A 23750-nucleotide genomic window follows, 5' to 3' on the forward strand; every position below is an offset into this window, starting at 1 on the left:
CTGCGCTGTGACTCGGAAGCGGAAGGGACCCGGGGCCGCAGGCGGGCGGGGCCATGGCGGCGGAGGCGGCGGAGCGGCACCTGGAGCTGCTGCGGGAGGAGAGGGAAGCCGAGCTCGCCGAGAGCAGGTACCGCGCCGGCTACGGCGGGGAGCCCGTCACCTGCAGCGGGCCCGGGTGCCCGCTGGCCCTTGCGGGGACTGGCTGGGCCTCACTTAGGGCCTGTGGGACCTGGAGCCGGGCACAGCGCTCTGCCTTGCTGTGCCTCCGGAGCCCCGCTGGCTCACGCCGGTATAACCCCCCCGCCGAGTCACCCCGGTGGGGCCAGGTCTAGGAACCCCGCTCTGACTCCTCCCCTGGGGCTCGCTGTCACCTGAAGGACCCGAGCCACGCCGCCGCACTCCCCTTCCCCCCGCCAGGCCGCAGGGGGTGCTGGACCCTGCAGCCCCCCCAGCTCTGCTCTCCTGCCCTGAGGCTGGAGTCGAAACCGAATCCCGTCGGACTCGGAAGGAGTCGAGGTGCCAGGGAGGGCAGGGACGTCACCGGGTACCCCCATTGTGTGGGGCCATTTCAGGGGTGCTGGCACCCCCACTTCTGGGGCCAGCCTCAAGGACAGAGGGTGCCAGGAGGCAGGACAGGGTCATTCCACAGCTGCCTGAAGCTCCCCGGCACTCCCCACAGACCGACCTGCAGGACGCTGGACAAACTGGGGGACCCAGGAGAATAAACCGGGGGGATTTTTCTTTTTTGTTTTGATCTGTGCGGTCTCCACCCCCTGACAGCTGAGCCCGTGGAGCACAAACAGCTGCTGTGGCAGGCCGGCCCCACAGGACAGCATTCTGCAAAGCCATGCCTGCCTTTTGTGCCACACTCACTTGTAGCCTGCAAGCCTGTGCCAGCACCTGCTCCCCTTCCCTGTGCAGCCATCTGCAGAAGTTAGCATGACATCAAGGAAAAAACAACAACTCTTCCCTTTTAGTGCTTATATGTGATAGGAGAAAATTCCAGTTATTCTCTGAGGGGGCGGGTCCTTCCTTTTCACACCCAGACAGGAGAAGGGACAACACATAAAGAGATGTTAGCTCAGCTGCGGGGTCTGTGAGCGTTGCCCTGTTTCCCAAGGTAAGCTGGTGGGACCCTATCTAGTTACATCACTACAAAACGATCACGTAAGCCAACACTCCAACAAGCTGATACGTCTATTGCCACCATCCTTCCCCTTCTTTTCCATCTCCTCCCCTTGTCTCATCCAGTTTTGTCATCTGAAGTTTTGAATCTCGGCTTCAGTCCAGCAAATGGATTTTGTGTGTGCTTCGCAGGGCATGGCAGGAAAGCGTCTCCCTGAAAGAACTGCAGCGCAGAGGCGTCTGCCTGCTAAAGCTCCAAGCTGCCAACCAGAGAACAGGCCTCTATGGACGGCTGCTCGTGACGTTTCAGCCAAGAAAATACGATTCGGACGCTGAGCTGCCCTATAACAGTTTGGGGCCTGGTAAGTGATGTTCCTGTCAGCGTGAAGCAGGTGAAGTGAGAAATGACCAGCACATCTTCCTAACATAATATTTGTAAAGACTGAGAAATTAAGGCAAAAGGGGAAGGGAGAAAATGTTATGGCTACAGGATGGATGTAGAGAAAAGCAGCCTCTCTTTACAGACGTGTGTGCTGCACTAGGAGGTGGTGCCGGTGATTAAAGAGCTGGCTTTCCTCCTCTTGAATCCACGAAAGCAAAGCCTCGGTCTCTTGTGACTAAAGATTTCCTGGTATTCCTTGTACAAGCCAAAGTGTTTGAGCTTATATCTTGCAGTAGGTAAGAAGCTTTTGTCACACTTGCATTGTGAAATGGAAAGTGGATTCTCTTTTCCTTCCTGAGCTGCCGTACTTCTGCCCTTCCCTGTGTTGGCGAGGAAGAGGTGAAGTACGTACCGTTATTAGTTGACACACCTGGATTTCTGTGGGAATAAAGACACCAGAGAAATGCAGCCTCACCACACACCAGCTAGTGCCCTTTTCACTAGTGCCCTCTGCCAGCACTTCCATAGAAACACAACCAGGGTTGTCAGAGCTGAACTGTTGCCTCCATTGCTGGTACCCAAGGAGGGTGAGGACACTGCCTGCCATGCTGTGATGCGAGTTTACCCCTCAGAAGAACTTGGGTTTGACTGTGAAGCAGCTCCAAAGAAGTCGTCCCTCTCTTTTACCCATGCAGACACCCTTCTCTTTTCCTTAGGCAGTGAGGGTTTTGCCTTGAACTCTCCAAAACTGGTCCATGAGAGAGGAGCTGGCTGCACCATGTAATTTGCTGGGTTAGTTTTGCTCTTGGTTTTGTTTGCTACATCATTGAGCTTGCTAAGCATCAGGGAACCAGACCATTTTGGACCCTGCTTGCATGGCAGTTGATGCATTCTCTGTCACACCGGCCTCTGAGCTGCTGACCTTTGAAATTAAAATGATTCGTTATAGATTGGGGTCTCAGCCTTGAGAGCATCTGCTGGTGGCTCTTCAAAAAGAAATGACATTGCCGTAGCAGTAAGTTATTCCTGGGACACCAGGATTTTGATGTAAGAGCTGGAGGACCTTAGGGAGGAGAACTTCCCATAGTTTGTGAACATGAAATTTAATCCACAGTGAATGTGAGCCCCGGCTGAGCCACAAACTTAGTTGAACTTCCTGCTCAGTATCCCCATTTCAGCATTACACTCTGTAATTCTGCTTTTCCATCTTCTCACAGTGACAGTGAAAAACTGTAGCAAGTCCTTCAGAATCTCTGGTTCTTAGATAGCAGTCACCCACCTATTGTCATGCAGACTCCTTGTCTATTATTAAAAGGCAAAATGGATGTAAAATGGTTTGAGAGTTCAGAGAAGTCAGGTTCTCCCAAGGGCTGTGTGAAAGCACTTTCTGAGCAGCTCTGGCTACAGGGAACAGCACTGCTCTCCACCCCGAGGTCGTTCTGCCTCCTGCCATGTGCTCTATCAGCTAAGAGAGGGATATTCTCCTTTGTTTGTGGGCTTGACACAAGTTCTGACCTCAGCAGGAAACACAGTGCTAGAGCTGCAGTTGGTGTAGGTGGTTGTGCTGTCTGCACGGGACCATGCCTGGTCTCCCAGAAGAACTTCTCTTCCAAGTGGTTGCCCCACCTCACACTCACTTCAGACTTGTCTTGTCAGGGGACATCGTGGGCCTTTACGATTCGTCTGGCCAGGGTGATCCGCTCTCCACCGGCATCGTCACACGTGTCACCTCCAAAGCAGTGACTGTTGCCTTCGAGGAGTCTCGAGATGGCATGCTGAGCTTGGACAGAGAGAGCTCCTACCGCCTGCTGAAGGTAGCCAACGACGTCACCTACAACAGGCTGAAAAAGTAAGCGCCACCGAGTTGCAGTTCACCCATGGTCACTGCTCAGGAGAGCAAAAGCACCTTAGGCATTGCCAAATTTATTCTGGAAAAGCTCTTCTGAGTCCGATCTCAGTTTAGATCACTTGGTTTCATTTCTCTTTTCCCTGTCTTATCCCTCTGTGTGAGTGACCAGCTGGAGTGAATGGAGCTCTACCTGGGGATGGGCAAGGAGCGAGGAGAGCTTTCCAGTCAGGATTAAAGGGACAATAGGGGACACATATTGTAGGGGTCTGCCACCCGAGCAGACAAAGCCCTTGATAAGCAGATGGAGGCTGGAAGTGAGGGCCAGTAGCCTGGGGGCAGTAGAGAAACTCTGAGCAGCCAGGGACCAGATTAGGAAAGGTAAAGGCCCGATAGAGTTAAGTCTGGCCAGGGACGTCACAGGCAACAAGAAAAACTTCTCTGGGTATGTCAGAGAGAAAAGGAAGATGAGGTGGGTCCCCTCCAGAAGGGAATGTGAGACCTGGTTACTCAGGATATGGAGAAAGCTGAGGTACTCCGCAACTTTTTGCCTCAGTCTTCACCAGCCAGTGCTTCAGCCACACAGCCTGAGCCTCAGAAGGTCAAGGCAGGACAGGGAGAACAAAAAACTGCCCACTGTGGGAGAAGATCAGGTTCGAGACTGTCTAAGAAACACAAAGGTACACAGGGCAGGGAGGGCCAGGCCCAGGGGAATGGCCTTCAGCTGTAGGAGGGCAGCTGGAGAGGAGCTGGGAAGCAGAAATCCTTCCTGGGGAGGGGGGAGGCCCTGGCACAGGGTGCCCAGAGGAGCTGGGGCTGCCACTGGATCTCTGGCAGGGCTCAAGGCCAGGTTGGATGGGGCTTTGGGCACCCTAGACTGGGGGGGTGGGTGTCCCTGCCCATGGCTGGGGGGGCACTAGGGTGGTCTGGAGGCCCTTCCCAGCCAAACCAGTCCGGGATTGACTCTTGTAGCAGCCCCACTTAGGGGAGGTACCCACCCCTTGAATGTGCCCTCCTTTTTCTCTTCACTGCTGAGGGAACCCATACTGAGAGCACTCTGTTGGATACATTATGCTTCCATGTCACAGCAACCTAAATTCACCTCCCTGCTGGCTGGTCCTGCTCTTTCCTCTTCTCCCACCCCTCAACCCCATGCTGAGCTACGTATTTTGATGGTGTGCTGCACCACCTCTGGTACTCACTGGATTCTGTGTAAAACCTTTTCCATCCCAGCAGGAGAAGTGAGGAGCTCATTGCTGAATTAATGTGCCAGAAAGGCTCGGCCCAGTGTCTGGCTCTACCAAACTGGAGCACTAGTAGGAAGTGGAAGTCTGGGCAGCATTGAGGGGGGTGGTGAGGGCAGGGGGATGCAGTGGTGAGGTAGGATTGGTCTGTTGTGCTGTGCCATTTTTCAGCTTTGGAAGACTTGAACCTGTGCCCACAGTCTCATCACTGCCCCAGGGGGTGTGCAGGGACCTCTGAGGGAATTCGTGCTGTGCACCTGACCTGGCTGTTTGCTTCTCTGACAGGGCTCTGCAGGCGCTAAAGCAGCACCACGGCGGTCCAGCCTCTGATCTGATCGACGTCCTCTTCTTTTCTTCTGATCCACGTGCATTCAGCGAGACAAGTAAGGATGCTTCTTTGTAATTCTTACCAGACTGATGGCAGATGCTGTATTGATCTTTCTAGAGAAATTTTCTCATCTTTGGGGTCAGATCTGTCACATGTAACAGAGGCAAAGAGCCGAGCCCTGAGCAGCACCTGTGCTGCCATCGCTCCTCCCTCAGTCTGAGTCCCACCTCAGGACCTGACCAGCCAAGGGGTGCTCCTGGTCTCTCAGCTCAAGACCTGCTCTTTGAAATTACCCATGGGAACACAAGTAACTCTGACCTTTGGGAAGGTGTTGTCCAAACACACTGCTTGCTTTGCTGCAGGAAAGACCCCAGCCCTGAATATGAGCAGTGAGTGGTGTTGCAGCCGGCAGCACTGAACGCTTCCTTTTCATACTGGTGTATGGGTCGCCAGACACACTTGGCTCATGGAAGGGCCCTTCTCATCACTGGGAGAGAGGCTGTGCAGCAAGCTAGTGCTCACTTTTCCCAGAGTGTACCAGGTAAAGCTGAATTCTGGCATAAAACAGACAGGATTTGTGTTGGGGGAAATTTGCACACGTTTGTGAGTTTGAAATTGAGTTGAGTTTGAGGCATTTCTTATTTGCTTCCTGCCCCAACCCCATCCATAAACTTTAAAGATCAGAAGCTGCCAGCGCTGCTTCTATATTGAAAATCCAGTAACACTGCCTTTGTGGAAGTTACGTGACTGTGGAAATACTGAAGTTTAAAGCAGCATAGGAACACTTGTATTTTTATTTTTACAGCCCTCTGATTGTGTTCAGTCAAGGTGGAGATGTGCAGGCTGCTTCAGTTTCGTCAAATACTTAAAACCTCATAACTTGGGTTTACCAACAGCTGTCCAAAAATTGCATATAAGTAGAATTCCCCTTTATTGGGATCTTTTCTGATGTGAGTCTTGGGGGAAAAAAAAAAAGAAAGGTGAAATTACACGGCTTACCCCATCAGAGAAACAGGGGGGAAACCAGAGCCTCTGATCGGCAGCCTGTCCAAGTGCTGATGGATATTATACTGTGGCAGAAGGGAAACATCATCTGAGCTACCAACTGAGAAATGAAGGTGAAGGGTTGGGTAAGGTGCCTAGCAGCATGGGGTGGGCAGTCTGTACCTACTAAGACCTATAGAGAGGTCGGTCTCCTCTCACCTCTGAGCAGCACGCCGTGGGCGACACCATCCATCCCTGCCTGGTTCCTTGACAGCTGGGGCTCTGCTCCATTTCCACCCACTGCAGCTCGGCACACTCCGTGCTGGCTGTAGTGGCTTTCCTCTTGCTTTGCTCCCTCTAGTCACCTGTCTGCCACACTTTGCCTCCTTCCTGTGCCCTCCTGTTCCCCATCAGTGTACCTTCAGGCCAGGATTCCGCTACGGCATACCAAGGATGAGAAGTCAGTGCTAGTCAGAGTCATATGGCCGTAGCTCTAAGCACCAAGCTTAGTCTGAGTCAAACCTCTTAGCCTCTTGCCTACCTTGGTGTATTCAGGTTTTTAATATTAGATGAAATAATTAAAATTTTAATGAGCTAACTTTCTTAGCAACTTCAACTCTGCTTTTCCCCTTGTGATAGCAGAACTGCTTCTCATGAAGAAAAATGCTTTCCACCAAATGTCTCAGGTGTGCCAGACTAAGCAGAGAGATGAATTCTACATCTCCCCAGCGCTGAGAATGTTGATCCATAGAAACATTGAGGCACCACAGGCAGGGTAGATGCAATATGAGAAGGCAGCATATCACCTGGGAACAGCAAAATGCTCTGGCAGAGCAGAAAGCTCTTCCATTTACCTTGTCAGCATATAATTTCTTTCTCCTAACTGGAAAGATGTTACACTAGCCAGGAATTAAACAACAACAGCTAACTTTAAATGGTGCTGCAAGGTGCCTTGAACTGCCAGCCTCCACGAGGTGGAGGGGAGGGCCCTCAGCAGCTGGCTGGATAAATCCCGTCTCATGGGTATATGACGGGACATGCAGTTCCCCAGCTGTCCTACACACCTTAGGACACAGGGATGTACAGGAACTCACAGACACTTGGGCTGTCTGCAAAAGGCAGCAAGTGTTTCCCAGAAGCATCTCCCAACATGTAAGGCTGGAAAAACCTCACAGTATTTCAGAGTGCTGCTCCTTCCAGGACCTGGCATCTTGTAGCCTGGTTCTCAAGGAGATGTTTTCCTGTATCTGCCTCATCCCACCCACTACCCAATTTCAAACCAACCCCTTAGGAGTCTGAGTTAAGCTCTGTACATCTCAAAACTGGATATCTAGACACACCTCTACATTAATGGCATCCCAGGATGCAAGATAAGCCAGAAGCCCAGAAAGCCAGGCTAGAAGTGAGACCGTACAAATAGAGAGCTGGTGCTGACACTTATGCAGGAAGAGAGGAGGAAGGCCTGGAGCAGATGACATCCATACCTAGAGGGAAAGCATTCGTCACTTTTTTCTATACAAACCGTGGGGAAAAACCAAATTAGAAGGAAATCAAGAAGGAAAAGGGTCAGTGGAAATTGTAAGCACCAGCTCTGTGCCTGGATGTTCATGGATGTTCTCCCAAGGGCAAAATAGGTTCCAGCAAGTGATGTGTGCAGAAACAGAATCCTAAACAGTATTTTTAAAGGATGGGGAACAAATTAGAAGCCTTGTTTTTCAAGCACAGGAGTTTTGGGGGGTTTAGGTGGGTGCTGATACCACTGCATTTTCATAAAGCATGCAGGGGCGTGGTACCGAATTGGTTAGAAAGTGCTCAGCAGGTTCAAGTGTTACAGGGATGCAAACTGAAAGGACCACAGGTAGACCCTAAGGAGAAAGTGGGGTGGTAGTTATCTGGTCTGCAGTGTGCAACATGGAGCTGACACACAGAATGCCCACCAGTTTCACCGACAGACGCAAGACGTGGCCGTTGTGTCCGGCAGCAAAGCCAGCGGAGTCTCGATGCCATTCTCTGCTCCACAGGTGCTTTCTGCTGGTGGCTCTCTCCCAGCAGGGAGCCTTGTAACCCGGAGGGAAAAGGGAAAAGCGTATGGGCTTTATTCCCTCAAAAGGCTGCTTGTACGGGCTCCCTGTTGGGCATCCCCAAATAGAGCTTCATGGCCTGTCTGGTACGTAGCTTTTAGTTAGTTGTTGTTTCTGTGATGCATCGTGAGCGGAGCGCAGCTGCCTGGGTTACCTTGGGGGAGAGCAGGCTGCCGAGTGCCGTGCCTGGAGGAGCACGTGTTGTCCCAGGAGGGGGCCTGGATCTAGTGGGCAGCTGATAAGGGTGAGGAGTCTGATAAGGCCAATAGAAACATGGGTTTGAAGTGGTTAGTGGCCTTGGGTGTCCCACCAGCACAGGAAAACTCAGTCTGTGTGTGCCGAAGGGTAATAGTGACAAAACCAGTTCAGCACCCTTTTACCTGACTCCCAATAATGGGCAGAGTTGCTGCTGCTGCTGCAGTACTTTGCACACAGCCATTTCCCACGGTGTCAGGAAAATCCTGCTCACTGCTCCGGGCCTGAATCCCTCCCAGTAGTAACAGGTACAGCCGTAATTCCAGACGGAACAGTGTTCTGGTCCACATTTTTGGGAGTGGGCTTGTGTAAGATGGTTGTCAGTAACCATGGGGAAAAAATTCCAGGCTTTTGCCCCTGAGAAGCCCGAAGGTAGTTTGTACCAGCCTGCTCATCCTGTGGTCTTCACAGGCAAGAGGAGATCTCACAGCTAGAAGGTTCTTACACCACTGCTCCTGCAAGGATGCTCGGGTTGCCTGTCTGGGTCTAGCCAGGAATGTGTCAGGGCTCAGAGCTGATAAATGCTTTAGGAGCTGAACTGCAAGGGCCAGCCAGGACTTTTAGGTTGGATTCAGGGAAGTGGCAGCTCCATGTTGATCCAGGAGGGACAAGGGTATGTTGGAGGGTCTCTTACACAGGGGGCAGAGCTGAAATGCTGCTAGAGAGCAGGAAAATGCCAGTGCACCCTCGCAAACCCACACACTTTACATGGCCAGGATGGTATTTGCTGAAGTCATGCTCTGAATCTCAGCTTTCCAGCTCTCCTTCTGAGCTGCTGGGATGGAACATAGGATGAGACACTGCCTGTAGCACCACACAAAGCCCAGGTCCTGTCAAAACACAAGCACAGCTCAGAATGAACATCCTTGGCATGGCATGGGAACACTAGGTAGGCTACAGGAAGAATACTCTATGGAGATGTCAAAAGGAGCGTACAAAGGCGTCACCGGTGGGTAGATGGGATCTGCAGCTACAACTGGGATTCAGGATATTTCTGACCCTTACCTTGCTGCCTCCAGAAAGTTCTGAGTGGGAGGATGAGCCTTCTAAAAGGCAAACCCTGAACTGCAGAGGATTCCTGATTGGCAAACTCTGGGAAGCAGACCCCGGCCACCTATCCATCAGCAATGCTGCACTTGGCTCTTGCACTTCAACCTGCACTCACAGTCCAGAAGCACTCAGAGCTTCCACACCAGAAGTTCCCTAGAAGGAACCTTTCCCAGCTCACAGCAGGTCCACAGGGACCCCCACGCCTGTATGCTGCGGTGGGTGTACAGAGGCTCTGCTTGCCAGCAGAGGCCAGCACAGCACTGCTCTGTGCTTCTCTTCTTTCAGAAATATGGTTACGTCTTACCTAGGCACAGTCCTATGAGATCACCAACAGCTTCCAGCTCTCTCCTTTAGTCCTGGTCTAGAAAAAGCAAGGGGGTGTTTATCTCTCTGCCCAGGCACTGGCTGGCTCGTGGGGTCATGGGGAGCACAGAAGGCATGCTTCATATCTAATGATGCCCATTGCTCTAAAAATTTGGAAAGCAAAAGGAAGAAAGAAAAAAGCCCAGTTCAAAGGCAGGGGTGTTCCCAGTAAGGCCCACCCAGCAGGCTGAGCCCTGGGGAAGCACTGAGGGTTTCTGGCAAAAGTTCCTCGGCACAAGCGACAAGTCACTTAAACACTCCTTGTCCCTCTGCCTCTCATCCTCACAGAGGCAGTGAGGGGGCTCTTGAGATCTTTGGGGAAAATGAAGCAGCGTGGACAACTCAGCTGCCAAATGCTTCATACAGAGAGCTGGGAAGGTTCCTTGCTTCAGCTGAATTGCCCACAAGGATTCTGTCCAGCAGCATTGGGCTGCAGTTGGTTATAGTGTAGAGGAGCTGGCCACGGCGTCCAGTTTGCTCTTGGTGCCCAAACACACTGATGGTGAGGAATATACTTTGGAAGCAAGAGACCTCCCAGCTCTGGAGAACCAGGGCTCTTCCAGGAGAGGGACCATTCCCTCTCGTACATGGTGCAGATCCCCCCCCTTTCCTGGCCATGAGTATCATCCTCCACTTCTTCACCTGAACTGCTGGCACGGTGCAGGAGAGCATCTTGGTTACTGGAACTGTTGTTGGAGGACCAACCTTGATGGCCAAGGTGATTTATTACCTCTTTTTACAGTGCTGCAGTCCTAAATCAAGTAGTGCATCAGAGCCTGAATTACCTGACCAGCAGCAAGACCCATCCCTGACAGCCCCAAGGATGCAGATTGACGTTCTTTCTCTGCCTTGGGGGCTGAGATGGCCAGCCTTGGGCAGAGCAGGAAGCAGCAGCACAGAGCTGCTGACACAGGGCTAGAGCTGGGTGAAGGGACATCTTCTGGGACCACCTGTGCAAGTTCTAGAACTGCCTGTAAGGAGCTTTTGGGCTAGCCCTGCCACCTGGGTGAGCTACATTTCTGCAAGGGAGCCATGCAGAGCCCAGCTGGTGGCTGGAGCCAGCTTTACAGGAGACAGTGTCCCTCCTCCTCACCACCAGTGTGCCCAGCCCAGCCAGGCACATTTCCCAGCCTGCCCACACAGCGACTTTTGGCAGCATGTGATTAAAAGGGAAGAGGGTGTGCATGCTTTTGGAGAAGCCTGTTTCTGATCTCATTCCTTGAGCAAGGAAATATCAATGACTCCCACATCCCGGCTGTTCCTCATCGTGGGAAACGCCTCCCAGTTTTTAAGCTATTCTCTCTTTTCCCCAGCCCATGGGACACTTCCTAGCCTTCTCTTAGTCATTAGCATGCTAACTCAAAGATGCTGTGTAAAGCACGAGGCAGGTTAACAGGGGAAAGCACCAGTAGTGCCATTCCTCTCCTCCTCACCAAACGTCTTTCAATAGGTACCATTTAACCCATGCACCCCATTTAGCTGTGCTGCTTTCAGGTCTGTGCTGGAGGTTACCTGTGAGTCATAAGGAACTCAACCTGCCCTAAACCAGAAGAAACTTTAGTGCTCCTAATCAAGCCCTTAATGCAAAGGTAGAGATAAACCACATGATGCCCAGCAAGGAATGATGCCCAGAGATTTGTCTTATGTAAGCTTTCATGGGAGCATTATTTTTGGTAAACCTCAGTGTAATGAGTCATCATCTCTGCTGTAATTAACTTCCATAATAAACAAGGAGATTAGCAGCAGGATTATGTGAGATGAGAATAAATACAGGTTTAAATTGGATAAATCCAGGAGGTAAAGAGCAGCTTGTGAGAGTTTGGTCTTCATCAGTGAAACCAATTCTCTTGTAGTGCAATTTGCGTATTCCTCTCCCCTTTCTGATCATTAAAGCCCAAAGTAATTTTAGCTTTAATCATTTATATTGCCAGTTTGTATCTTTTCCCTGCCAGGCTCTTCGGTCCTTGTTGAGCACCACAGAGCTGCTCTTTTCTGCCCACAGATGCTGTAGGTTTTTCTGCTGCTTTTTTTGCTAGTGCCAGGTTGGGTTTGTTAACTGCAATGGGGGTGATTTGTTTGCAAAATCAGCTGCTTTCTCCCCTCTTTTTATTGGGGGCCTTTGAAATAAGCCCAGAGCTCCCTCCACACCCAGGGTATCTGGCATGTTTGGTGCTAGAGCAGGTAAATGCCTCTTTAAATGCTGACAAGTTGTGTTCACAGCTGAATGCTTGCTCCTTCTGCACAACAGGGGTAGGAGAGGGAAGGGGGAAGACACAGCTGCAGGGTGGGCAGTTGGTTCATTTTGAAAGCATAACGAGCCTGCTTTTACCAATCCAGGCTCTTTTAGCCACTGGGGGGGTACACAGTGTACTTTCCTCCCCAGGTACATTGTTGTCATTTGGGACAACTAATGAGAGCTTCTTCTTTGTATTCATGGATTTGTGCTTCTCAGCAAGTGCCCACATTAGGCCTGACCAAGTGACTCTCTGCTGTCTCCCCAGAGCCTCTCAAGCTTTACAACGACTCACTGGATGCTTCACAGAGGGAAGCTGTCTCCTTCTCACTGGCACAGAGGGAGCTTGCCATTGTCCATGGACCACCTGGCACAGGGAAGACCACAACTCTAGTAGAGATCATCTTGCAAGCTGTACAGCAAGGCCTGAAAGTGAGTACCAGTGGCAGGACTGGAGTGACAGGGATCACCTTGGCTTATTTTGCCAACTCATTGAGCTTCAGGACAGCTGGAGCAGATCCAGCAGCAGCTGTGTGTCACAGCAGTGGCTGGCTTGCCTTACTAGGACCAGGGAGCTTCTCCAGCCAGCTGAAGTTTGGTACTAGTAGAAGCTTCAAAGCCCAGATTTGGTATTTATTAAAGACCTTGCCCTGGCGCTTCAGAGAAATTGCCTTTGGCATCTGGAGGTTGTGGAGATCTTGGTAGTTTCTTCCTAACAAATGGGTGTTGGTCTCCTTCTCTCTGCTGAGCATCTTCCTGCTTGCACACTTGCTCCAGCGTTGTGCTGTCCAGAGCAGTAACAGGTGCTTGGTTCCTCCCCGTGCAGGTCCTGTGCTGTGCCCCTTCCAACGTGGCAGTGGATAACCTGGTGGAGAGGCTGGCTGGCTGCAAAGCCCGCGTCCTGCGGCTGGGACACCCCGCTCGCCTGCTGGAGCCCATCCAGCAGCATTCCTTGGACGCCGTCTTGGCCCGTGGCGACAATGCCCAGATCGTGGCAGACATCAGGAAGGACATCGACCAGGCCTGTGTACGTGTCCCTGCCACGCGCCCCGTGTGAGTTACCCCAACACCAGCTCTCCAGATTAGCAGTACCTGATCTAACCCGGCAAGCCACTCTGGCTGCAAAGCTAAGGAACAGCACTGCCACTTCTGGCATGCTCTTAGAAGACAGGCAGGTGCTCTGGGTTGCCCCAAGATCAGCAGACAGAGGCAAGTCACAATGACTAGTCCTGATAAACCACACGAGCAGTGTGCAGCCAGCCTGTACCCTGGTTGAACCTCATATTTGTGGGTCCAGAGTGCCGTGAGCCCCCACTGTGGATCTTACTGTGTACAGGCAGGGGAGAAACATGAACAACAACAGTAGGACACGTGCGTGGCCTGGGCTGATCCTGCTTACTCTGACAGGGAGACGTTTAGCCTGGCCTCAGAGGAAAAGAACCAGGGTGCAGGCCTGTAGGTTTTAGAGCCCGGGAAGACTTCCAGGCTGAAGAGGTATTTCAGAAAGCCTCTCCCAGGGGCTGCCTGAGCCCCCTTGGTGACCGGCCATGAGTACTTGTCTTCATCTGCTGCAGGATGAAGGTTAGGACAGAACTCCTCCTAACCAAATGCCTCATTGGGGTGGCAGAATCAATCACTACTGCTGCATAGGGGATGCTGCAGTGCCCTGCTCTCCAAATTATCTAGCTGGCGTTGTTGATGCAGTCCTCTTCGCCAGAGAGCGAGAGAAATGCTCACATCATTAATTCACTTCCTAGCAAGATGTCTGGCTGTCCTGACACTCCCTCCCACTCTCAGCCACCCCAAGTAGAAAGCAGAGTACGTGACAGAAATGCATCCTTAATTTCTTCTGTCACAACCTAATTTCCCTCAACTTCATTTACAAAGTAGCTCTTTTACTTGAGATGATAGGTTTCAATACTAAATAGATTTCTCCCTCCCCCTTCTGGTGGCAGCATTGTCCAGGAGCCTTTCTGCAGCTGTATCCAGCTCAGGAAAGATCCCCTCTGGATCAGAGAGGCAGCAGGACACTGCCATACCCCTGCACACGTGCAGCGTCACAGGAAGCTGCAGCCACTGCTATGGCAGCAGCTGTGGCTTCCTCAGACAGGGTCACACATCGCCCAGCGTTGGTTGCCAAGTAGCTGGGGAAGGCATTTGGCACACAATTTCCTTGCCCATGAAGGAAGGGAAGGAGAGGGCACATGTGGGCTGGGTAACATCCTTGTAACCGAGTTCACAAAGGGCATGCTCTTGCATGCTGGGATGGAGGCCTGGTTGTAGTCACAGCTCTACACTGTCTTTTTTACTTCTAATTTAATTTTGCTTCTCTCACTACTAGTTAATTTTCCCTTTCCTCTCCTTGGGAGGCACCTTGAAAGATGAGAGGGAGTTTGATTTCATTATTGGTTTTCCATAGCAGAAGGGAAGTTAAGAGAAAGCAAAGCTTCAGCACTAAGGTCTCCATCTGTTTCCTCCCTCGTGGAAAGGGTATGGAGCAACAGAAGGCAGTAACTGGCCACCAAGGTTTGTTCTGCCCTGCAGTGCCAAACAGAAACCCAAGAGCTAACATACAGGTGCAGCTCAGCCTGCATAGCAATGATCTGAGCTGCCCTGATCAGGTCTATTGCCAAAGATGTTCCTGAGCATACTTTCCTCTCACTGTGCTGCAGAGAGCTCACCTCCGAGGTCCTGGCCCATCTTGCCCTCTGCCTGCCAGTAGATGGTGGACCCAGCTCACAGTGTGCCAAGTGCTGTCCTTGGAGCTGTTACCTCTGGACTGGCTCTGCTCCCTCTGCTGCTCTCAGAGCCAGCTTGATGTTTGGGTCATAATGTCACCAGCCAACACCAGAGAGCAGTTGCTGTTACTAGTTTATAACCAGATTTTTTTTTGCAGAGCAGACATTAAACAGAGTCTCAGTGGCACCATCAGTTTTGCTTGCTGATCTCCCTCTGTTTCTCAGATGAGGTGGACAGTAATCTGCTTTGTCCCTTCAGCTCAGTGAATCTCAGGGCTGGTGCTGGCCCTTTAGATCAAGCAAAGGAAAAGAAGCCTGCTCAATGATGTTATCAGCCTGGGATCCCTCCCATGTAATTTCTGAGCCCATCAGCCAAGTTTGACTACACTTGACAGATGTGTAGGGGTCTCACAGGTAGTAAATACCTACAGGTTTAACCAGAACAGCCGTCTGAGTAGAGGAGTGAGACACATGAATGTCTTTCCATGGGGAAAGGCTGCAGTATGGGCTGAACCGCAGTGGACACTGGAGAATCCACCCATAGAGAGGCTGGTTATGGGAACCATCAGGTCTTACTGGTTTGGTTGCTTGTAAAAGGTTCTTTCTGCAGCTTTTTCAGCTTTCTCAAGTCTTCAGCTTTGCCTCCAAGGAAACAGTCCAGATTCCCATCTCAAGGTGACTTGCAGTGAACGATAGCTTTATTGTTGTCTCATAGCTGCTGGTCTGTAGCTGGGGAAGCACTAGCAACCAGTGGTGATGATTTGAGGTGTTAGATATATTTAATAGGGATTGCTAAAAATAGCCATGAGCCTGTCAAGTCATTGCTTGGAATCATTTGCAGCAACTCAGAGACACCTCTTTAAAAATGCAAAGCTGCTGCTTTGGCTGGACATAGCATGATCAACTTGGGGAACCTCCTCTGCTTCAAGGTCACTTGGAGCCAGAGGGTCCCTGCTTCCCCTGAGCAACACAGCAGAATGAGATAGGAAGTCCAGGTTCCTAACCCAGCAGAGGCACAAGACCTTCCTCCCACCAAGCCTAATCACCGTTGTATGGTAGTCCCTGCTCTGTGCCCAGATGCTTTGATTGGTGTGTGGTCTTATCCATGGGATGGACTGAAGACTCTGACCTCCCTGCTGGTCTTTGGGGTGTCGGGAAAGCATAGGGAGAGCAGGAAGGGCTGACCAGAGGGTTTGCAGACAGAAAGTTCCTCTTCAACACTTCATGCTTGCATTTCAAGACTATGAAAATGTGCAGCCAGAGGAGTCTAGGTGTAGACCAGCTAAGTCTGAGGAGGGAATTGCTCTCTGGATCCCAACTGATGGCTGGTGTTCCCTGCTGCTCCTGCACAGTCCGATGGGCAGCCATGTGCTCATTTTGCTGCTTCATGCTCAGATCCTGGGGTTTTATTGATAACAGATCAGCTCTTGCATGGACAGAAACACTCTTAGTTCTCCAAGCAACACTGGCTGGGGAAAGGGCATGATGAGACAGCGTGTGATGGTGGACCTAGAGAAGCCCTGCTGTAACCAGGTTCTCTATGTTCAAGAAGCTGAGCATATCCCCAGGACCAAAACCAGCTTGTTCTATCTCAATTTTTCTGTTTTATAGGCAAAAACAAGAAAGGCTCAGGACAAGGGAGAGCGAAGCCATTTTCTCAGTGAGATTAAGGCACTGAGGAAGGAGCTGAAGGAGCGAGAAGAAACCGCCATGGCTGCAGCCCTTACCAATGCCAGTGTTATCCTTGCTACAAATACAGGTGCGAGACCCTCTCTTTCTTTGCACTGCTTTTCCTCACTGGCCAGGACTCATATAAGCCCCATGCCCTACAGGACAGCATCCTGCCAGGAGGCTTAGTCTTTGTGGTGATTCAGCCCCGAACAGTGTCTGAGCACCACACACCACTTAACTCCCAGAGGAGTAAAAGACAGAGCCTCCATGGTTGGGATAAGGACAGTTTACTGACAGAAGCACTGTGAAAGGAGAACAATAACAGCCAATTACACTCACACCCAGTGATAACACAGAGTACCTTACCAACCTGATGATTACAGAGCACTGCACCACACACAGACCAACCCAACACCCCAGCCACATTCAAGCTGCTCTGGAGACACCCAAAGCACTGGCCCTCCCCAGCCAGCCCCTTTAATGAGGGAGTGATGTCAGGTGGTGTGGAAAACTCAACTCACCTGTGGTGAGTGATTGGGGAGGTTGACTCTGGCCTGGCCAGAACCAGGACAGTCTTCCTGCTCCAAGCTCCAGCGAGCTCAGTCAAGTTTACTGCAAGGTCTTGAAGTCCTCCACAGGGGGATTCTCCCTGCTCAGCTTACTCTCTGGCTCGTGAGGTTGTTGTTTACCAAGGAGCGTGGGTCTGACAGGGCCTTTGGTGGGAGCCAGCCTGGCCCATCCGTGTTTGTTGTGAGTAGGCAGTGAACTTTCAGTGAGTAAATAAGTGCCCTCAGAGGTGTGCAATCTGCTTATTGATTTCATCACATGGAGCTGCTTTCCAGCTTGGATAATTTCCGTGACTGATGGGATACAGCACACGTTTCCATAGCGTGGTCTCTGGCTGTATTTGGTTAGCTCTGTAAGTCACCCAAGGGATGTCAGTAGCTGGGGATTTAGGGAACAGATCCAGGAACTGTCCAGGCAGCATGTGCAGGCACATCAATGTCTACAGGTAGGACAGTAATGCCCTTGTGATTGAGGGGGGCCACTGGTGCTTAAAGATTTAACATGTGCTCGAGTGCCTTTTTGGATGAGATGGATAATACTCCAGGGCCCACTTGTCATCTTCTGATGTGGCTGCTGAGGGAGTATTTGCCGGAGGGAAAATACTCCCTCAGTAATTTCAGGTCGTAAAAAGAAACCTCCTGGAGCATTCACAAGGTACCAGTGCAAAGGTTAAAGGAAAGAGAAATCCTGCCAGTTCATTACTTGCTGGGGATTGGTCCCTTGCTTCTTTTAGCATTGCCTGAAAAATCAGGGTGGGGGTTTCCTTTTGTCAATAAAACTGGTATTTTGTGCTGACCCTTGTGTCAATCCAACGTGATTTTCTCCCACGACTCAGGGGCTCTGCAGCCTGCGTGGAGGTCTGTGTGATTCTGCTTCAGCAAAAGGCGGTGGACAAACAAGGGATGGGTTTTGTGCTTTTCCCATTTAGACAATCTCAGTGTTTGGCTGAAACCACGTAGTTTGATGGGAAGTATTATTTACACAAGCCTAACTGCTCTGTTGCTAGGTTCAGCAGAGAGAGAATTTAATCATGGCAACACACAGGGACACCAGTGACCTTTACTTAATGGGAGTTCGATAAACTCAAGTTGAGCTATGAGGTGGTAAGGGAGGAAGCCTATCCGCACTGCTGCCTGCCATGTTGGTATCTTTTTTGGACAGAAATAGCAAAATTGCCATAGTCAAGTTGAAGCTATGTGCCCCTTGTTACCAGAGCTGATTCATACAGGCTGGAAAAATTTCTGGAGGAAAACGTGGTGTCTTGTTTGACAGACTGTAACAAGTGAGCGGAAGCAAAGCTGCAGAGGCAGCAAGATACACAGAGCAGCAAAGCAAAACCCCCCTGAGCAGAGCTGCTTGCAGGGCTGCACTGCAGTCACACAGGAGCTTTTGAAAAACATCTCTGTGAACACCACAAACAGAGCTCTCCTTGCCTGACATGCCAGCTTCTTAATCCTCCTCTCCTCCTTTTGTATCCCTTTTTCTCACGAATCGCAAGGACATTTTTGGTGCCTCTGAGGTTCACAGCTCTGATCAGTGTGTGGATCCAGGTGGGTTCCTGTCTGGATAGTAGCAGGGCCTGCATAAGGGTTTCTTGGCTGACATTACAAATGGACGTTGGATGGGAAAACTCAGCCCTCGCTGTGGCTGTTCAATTAGACTCTCACATACTTTTCCTTCTCCTACTGCCACGAGAAAGGAGAGAGCAGCACAGCCAGGTTGGCAGGCAGAGGTGTCCGAGCCACAATTTATCCCTCTCAGGGTGTCCCTCAGTGGATCAAGCAAAGCAAATCTCATGCCCATAATCCACAGATTCACAGAATTGTAGGAGTTGGAAGGGATCTCCAGAGATCATGGAGTTGAACCCCCTGCCAAAGCAGGTCCCTAGGACAGGTCGCACAGGTCAGCATCCAGACAGGTCTTGAATATCTCCAGAGAAGGAGACTCCACACCCCCCTGGGCAGCCTGTCCCAGGGCTCCCTCACTGTGAAGAAGTTCTTCTGCATATTGATGCGGAACTTCCTGTGCTCCAGCTTGAGGCTTGGTCCTGTCCCCACAGCCCACTGAGAAGAGGCTGGCCATTTTCCCCCATGTCCCACACTTGAGATATTTATAACCATTGATCAGATCCCCTCTCAGTATTCCTTTCTCCAGGCTGAACAGCCCCATTTCATTCAGCCTTTCCTCATAAAATAGGTTGGTGAGAGGTTTTGTTTGCGTTTCAGGGCAGAAGGGAAGTGGGTGTTCATTAGCGCTCTTGCTCTGCTTCTGCTCTGGGTGAAGTATTTGAGCATATTGTTCTGTTTGTCATCAGGGTTGCACTGTAGCTTTCAAAGATGCTTGGAAGCTTTTGGGCCTGGATACCAGGGCAAAAAAACAACAAACAGAAATTGGCAAAACCGATTCTGACATGTAGGTATAAAGCTGTAAGTGTTTAGCATGTTTTGTAGAGCTGACTTTCTAAATCTCTGCCTCCCTCAGTCGCAGTTAAAGCAACTCGCTCTTCTGTGCTTCCCTGCTAAGCTGTGCACTTCTGCTTTGATTAGGTGCCTCCTCCGATGGCCCTCTGAAGCTGCTTCCTGAAAACCACTTTGATCTGGTGGTGATAGACGAGTGTGCTCAGGCCCTGGAAGCCAGCTGCTGGATACCTCTGCTGAAGGCTCCCAAGTGCATCCTGGCTGGGGATCACAAGCAGCTTCCCCCCACCATCATCTCTCACAAGTAAGGAGCGGTTTGCGGTCATGGTGCCTCCTGCTGTTTATGCAGCCAAGTGCCTCTGAATGCCTCAAGTGTCGAGACATTTCATTAACATGGGTGATTAATTGGTGTCCCCCATGAGCTGGGTTTGCTCACACCGCCAGAACTGCATCAACTCTCCTTTACCGATAGCCACCGCTTAGAGTTGACAGCGGCTCCACCTGAGCCAGCTCGCTCCTTGCACCGGGACATGACAGGTGGTTGTTTTACTGGCTGCTGACTGAGCCATGTAATAGCCGAGTGTGTGTAGCCAGCCTGGCGCTGGAGTCGCCTTCTGTGCTGCTGGGTGCTGCTGGGCGACTGCTCCGGGGCTTGCAGGGGGTTTGTGTTTGCAGGCAGGGAGAGCTGTGTGCCAGGCAGCCTCCAGCCCCGCTCTGGAGTTGCTGGGAGTTCTCAAAGGCGTGTGCATCTTGCCTGTGAGGTTCTTGTCTGTGCAGGAGCGGAGATGTGGCCTGGGCTTTGTAAATGAAGAGAGTGGGTAGAAGTCAGATCTGGCTCCTCAACCTTGGTGGGTTACCAGTTGTGCAGGGAAGTCAGGTGTTAGCTTGGCTGCCATCCCTGGTGGGGTAATCCGTTTTGGACGAGAAGCCTTAGGATGTTGAAACCTGTGTCATTCTGTGCCCTTCCTAAAGATCAATAGATAAATAAAGCAGAGCAACAGAGGCTGTGCATCTGAATCAATAGTGTTAACAGATTTATATCTCGCCCTGCCTTATCAGTCAATTATGAACCGAAAAACTTGCTGCATTAAAGAAAATTATTGCTCAAGGCACCACGACTTAAGTGCTGGTCAGACAAGGCACCAGTCAGCAGAGCCCAGCCTCACAGACGGATAACCACCTTTCAGAAGATAAAATGCAGGGAGCCAAGCTGCCTCCAGCATACTTGGAAGGATTAGGGGCTGTGCTTTCAAATGCAGCTGCTCTCCAGGCAGGTCTCTGTGGGTTAAAGACACAGATGCTGCTGCCTGTGCCAACCCATCTCTAAGTTCCCTGAGGAGCTCTCAGAACCTATTAGCTGACGTGAAGCAAATCCGTCAAATTGTGGAAGTCTGGGACGTCTTCAGCTCCATAAAAACAAGTAACAGAGTGAGACCTGAGTTTGATCCTGTGCACAGGGAAAAGGCAGCACATGAACTCAGCTGTAGAAGCCACACAGGAGAGAACCAGAGGAACCAGCTCTCTGTGTTTATTGTTGAAGCATGTTAGCGAAGCACTGCAGCATGTGGCCCCTTGTGCTAGAGGCATGGTGTATCTAATGAGGGACGGTCCCTGCTGTGGAGTGTATAAAGAGTGTGAAGGGGCAGGGAGGATTACTCTCCCCATTTCACCCTACATCATAGAGGGAACCTGGTGGCGCTGAGGAGGATGTCTTGAACCCCAGCCTGGTGTTTGCATGGCAAGTCATCTTTCCTGTCTTTCTCCTCACTTCTAAAGGCTGACATTTCATTAAGAAAAATTACTTAAAACTGGGTCTTTTCAAGCTTTGCCCCTTGCTCAAGTGGCCGAGGGTTGGAAGGCTGAGCATGCAGGAGAATGAGTGGAAAATCAAGCTTTCGGAGCTATTTCCGGATCTACCTTTCATTAGCAGCCCCACGGGGTTAACTGCAGATGGGCACACTGGTAGAGGCTGGTTGCACACACAGAAATTAGAGGGGGAGCTCATAGGGCAGGCACTGATCTGGAGTCTTCCCATGTCCCTCAGCTCTGCTGGCTTGTAGAGCAGAGGGCCCTCGGGCAGACCTCTTGAATAAGCAGCAGGGTTAAGGAGCACGGTGCAGAGTATTCGTCCTATAGCAACAACCTGGGATGAGATGTGTTTTCCTGGTAGAGAACAAAACTGCCTGATGCTGAAAGAGAAGAGTTTCTTTCAGGCTGTTGTTGTGAAACCCCCAGCCAGCATGCGATGGAGACGTGCACTGAGCACCAGCTGGAGCCTCCTAATGAAAACAAATCTTCATCAGTTAGAACAGCTTATTTTGAGAAATCCAATTACTTTTCAGATAAACGCAGTAAAAACATTATTAGCTTTTTTCCTTACAGATCTGAACTCTGGCCTTGTTTTTAATTGCTGCCCAAGTAAAAGCACTTGCTTTATCGAACGAGGCAGCTAACAGAGCTTTCTTCTTTACAGCACCATCCCCCTGCATGATGCAAATACAGCAGACGCTGGGGAGCTCCGCTTCGTGCTTTTCGCAGTCCCTCAGGCTGCAAGATGCAACACAAAGGCAGGTTCCTTCTACCTGAATCTTGTTAGGTGTTTCCAGAGATGGAATGAAGGCACCAAATCTCCTGCCGGCTTCTCTGTGGCTAATGAAAAACATAAGCTATTTCCAGGGATGATTCATGCAGAGGACTCAAACCCTTCCACCCACTTTCCCCTCTCCTCCATTGATGACAGCAGACCTGAAGTGGGTGGACTCCTATTTTGGGGGCCTCAGTGAAGGGTCTAAAGTTAGCTGGGATGATCTGCGCTGACAGAAGGGTCGTCTGTTACTACTGTATGTGAAGTCAGTCCCGCTTCAGCAGGAAGCCTCTGTTAAACAGGAATACTCTGGTCCTTTGCAGGAGCCGTGCTGCGAGTGCGATCAGACAGCTAGGCTTCCCAACAGCTCCTGTTTCTTGGGGAGCCCCCAGGCCCCAGCTGGTGGGACTCCCTTCTTGGCATCTGCCTGTTCCTCCAGTGATTCAGTGTGTCTCAGTTATTACCATCAGGGCTTTTCCCCTTGAGGCTAAGGGAGCTTTGCTGGGGAGGCTAAGGGATGCTGCTCGCTCTTGCTCTTTGACATACATGGAGTTCTCTCAGGGTGCAGAGGGCTTTCACACAGGCACCATACGGGACCCACTCACCTTTCTGCTTGTCTCTGTGTGTTTTCCTTCTGAAAGACCTCACAGTGATGAGAAATGCCTGCTCCAAAGCCCACAGGCATCAGTTTTAAGCTTCCTGCTGGGTTTTGGCCTGTCCCAGGGGGCATTATCTTTCTTTCCCTTGTTTTCATTTCAGTCCTCATTCCATCCTTTTCTGACATCCAAATTAATTTTTCTCCACATCAGGAATTTGATGTATTAGTTTGTTTTCACACTCTTCAGATACTTGTCAGACCCCTTGCTCTCCACTGGTTTCTTAGGCAAGCATGGAAATATTTTGCCATCTTGTTTGTTAGCAGTCAGGCTGGTCCTCTCCACCATCCCTAATCCACGTGCTCATCCTCGGTGCTCAGTAGTTTGCTGATGTCATGTCAAAATGGCTTTGCTTTTGCTTGGTCACCAAAGAACAAGTGTTTGGGTGTCTTCGGCAGCCCCCCACAGCTGGGAGGAACAAGCTGCCCTCCTCCATTGTATTTGCAAGGATTAAAAAAATCCACAGTATCCAGAGGAAGGGGGAGATCTCAGCCTCAGGCTGTCAGTGCCCTCTCAGTTTGAGCCCGTAAGGAAGAAAGCCAATTCCTGACAACTGGAATGAGCTCCCCAGCCTCACATCCTGCTTTTCTCCTCACCCCACCTAATTGTCTTCCCCTCCCCAAAAGCCAGGCAACCTCTGAGGCACTCCTGTTTCACCCACGCTTTGCTTTTCTCCCCTGTTGTCAGTTTGCAGGACCTCTGTCTGCACAGCTTTGGGTTTTGATGGGAGGTTGGGGAGGTGTCTTCCCCCAGAGACCGTCAAGCCCAGGGAATTGCTGCTTTCTCTGTCCCTGCAGAATGCAAAAGCTGTGCAGACACGGTGCTTCAGGACATGGGTTAGTGGTGGGCTTGTCCATGCTGGGTTAATGGTGGGACTTAGTGACCTTAAGGGTCCTTTCCAACCTAACCAGCTCTGTGATTCTGCCTCTGTGCCATGGCGCTAGCAGCGCTGGGGCCAGGGAGCTGTTGGCTTCACAGCCAAGGCAGTGCAAATCATGCTCAGCAGCACAATGCGTGCCACAGCTGGAAACCCCTGCGCTGTAAAGCACAATAGCCTTACTACAACCCTGCTGACCTCCACCTGGCCTCTGCACCCGGGTGTGTTGTTCAGCGCTCGGTAACGTTACAACAGCCTTGGAAAAAGCAGCGCTGCCTCCCGAGTCCCGCGGTCGCGGCCGTTCAGAGTTTATGACCCATTTTCTGCCCGTGTGCTGCATTCTGTGATT

The 23750-nt window shown here is 51.0% G+C and overlaps 1 protein-coding gene across 1 annotated transcript in view; it reads left to right on the top strand.

Annotated features, from left to right (window-relative positions):
* Positions 1-53: 53 nt before the first annotated feature.
* Positions 54-23750, top strand: part of IGHMBP2 (immunoglobulin mu DNA binding protein 2) — a gene marked incomplete at its 5' end in the record, with an annotated part of 39227 nt that continues 15530 nt past the window's right edge. The window contains 8 exons of the mRNA XM_084263055.1: positions 54-127; positions 1318-1487; positions 3164-3356; positions 4883-4980; positions 12160-12323; positions 12718-12918; positions 16241-16388; positions 19414-19588. Coding sequence (XP_084119181.1) covers positions 54-127; positions 1318-1487; positions 3164-3356; positions 4883-4980; positions 12160-12323; positions 12718-12918; positions 16241-16388; positions 19414-19588 — 1223 coding nt within the window. The remainder of the gene's footprint in view (positions 128-1317; positions 1488-3163; positions 3357-4882; positions 4981-12159; positions 12324-12717; positions 12919-16240; positions 16389-19413; positions 19589-23750) is intronic.

The sequence above is a fragment of the Gallinula chloropus genome (genome assembly GCF_964237585.1).
Source record: "Gallinula chloropus genome assembly, chromosome: 4".
NCBI classification, from domain to species: Eukaryota; Metazoa; Chordata; class Aves; order Gruiformes; family Rallidae; genus Gallinula; species Gallinula chloropus.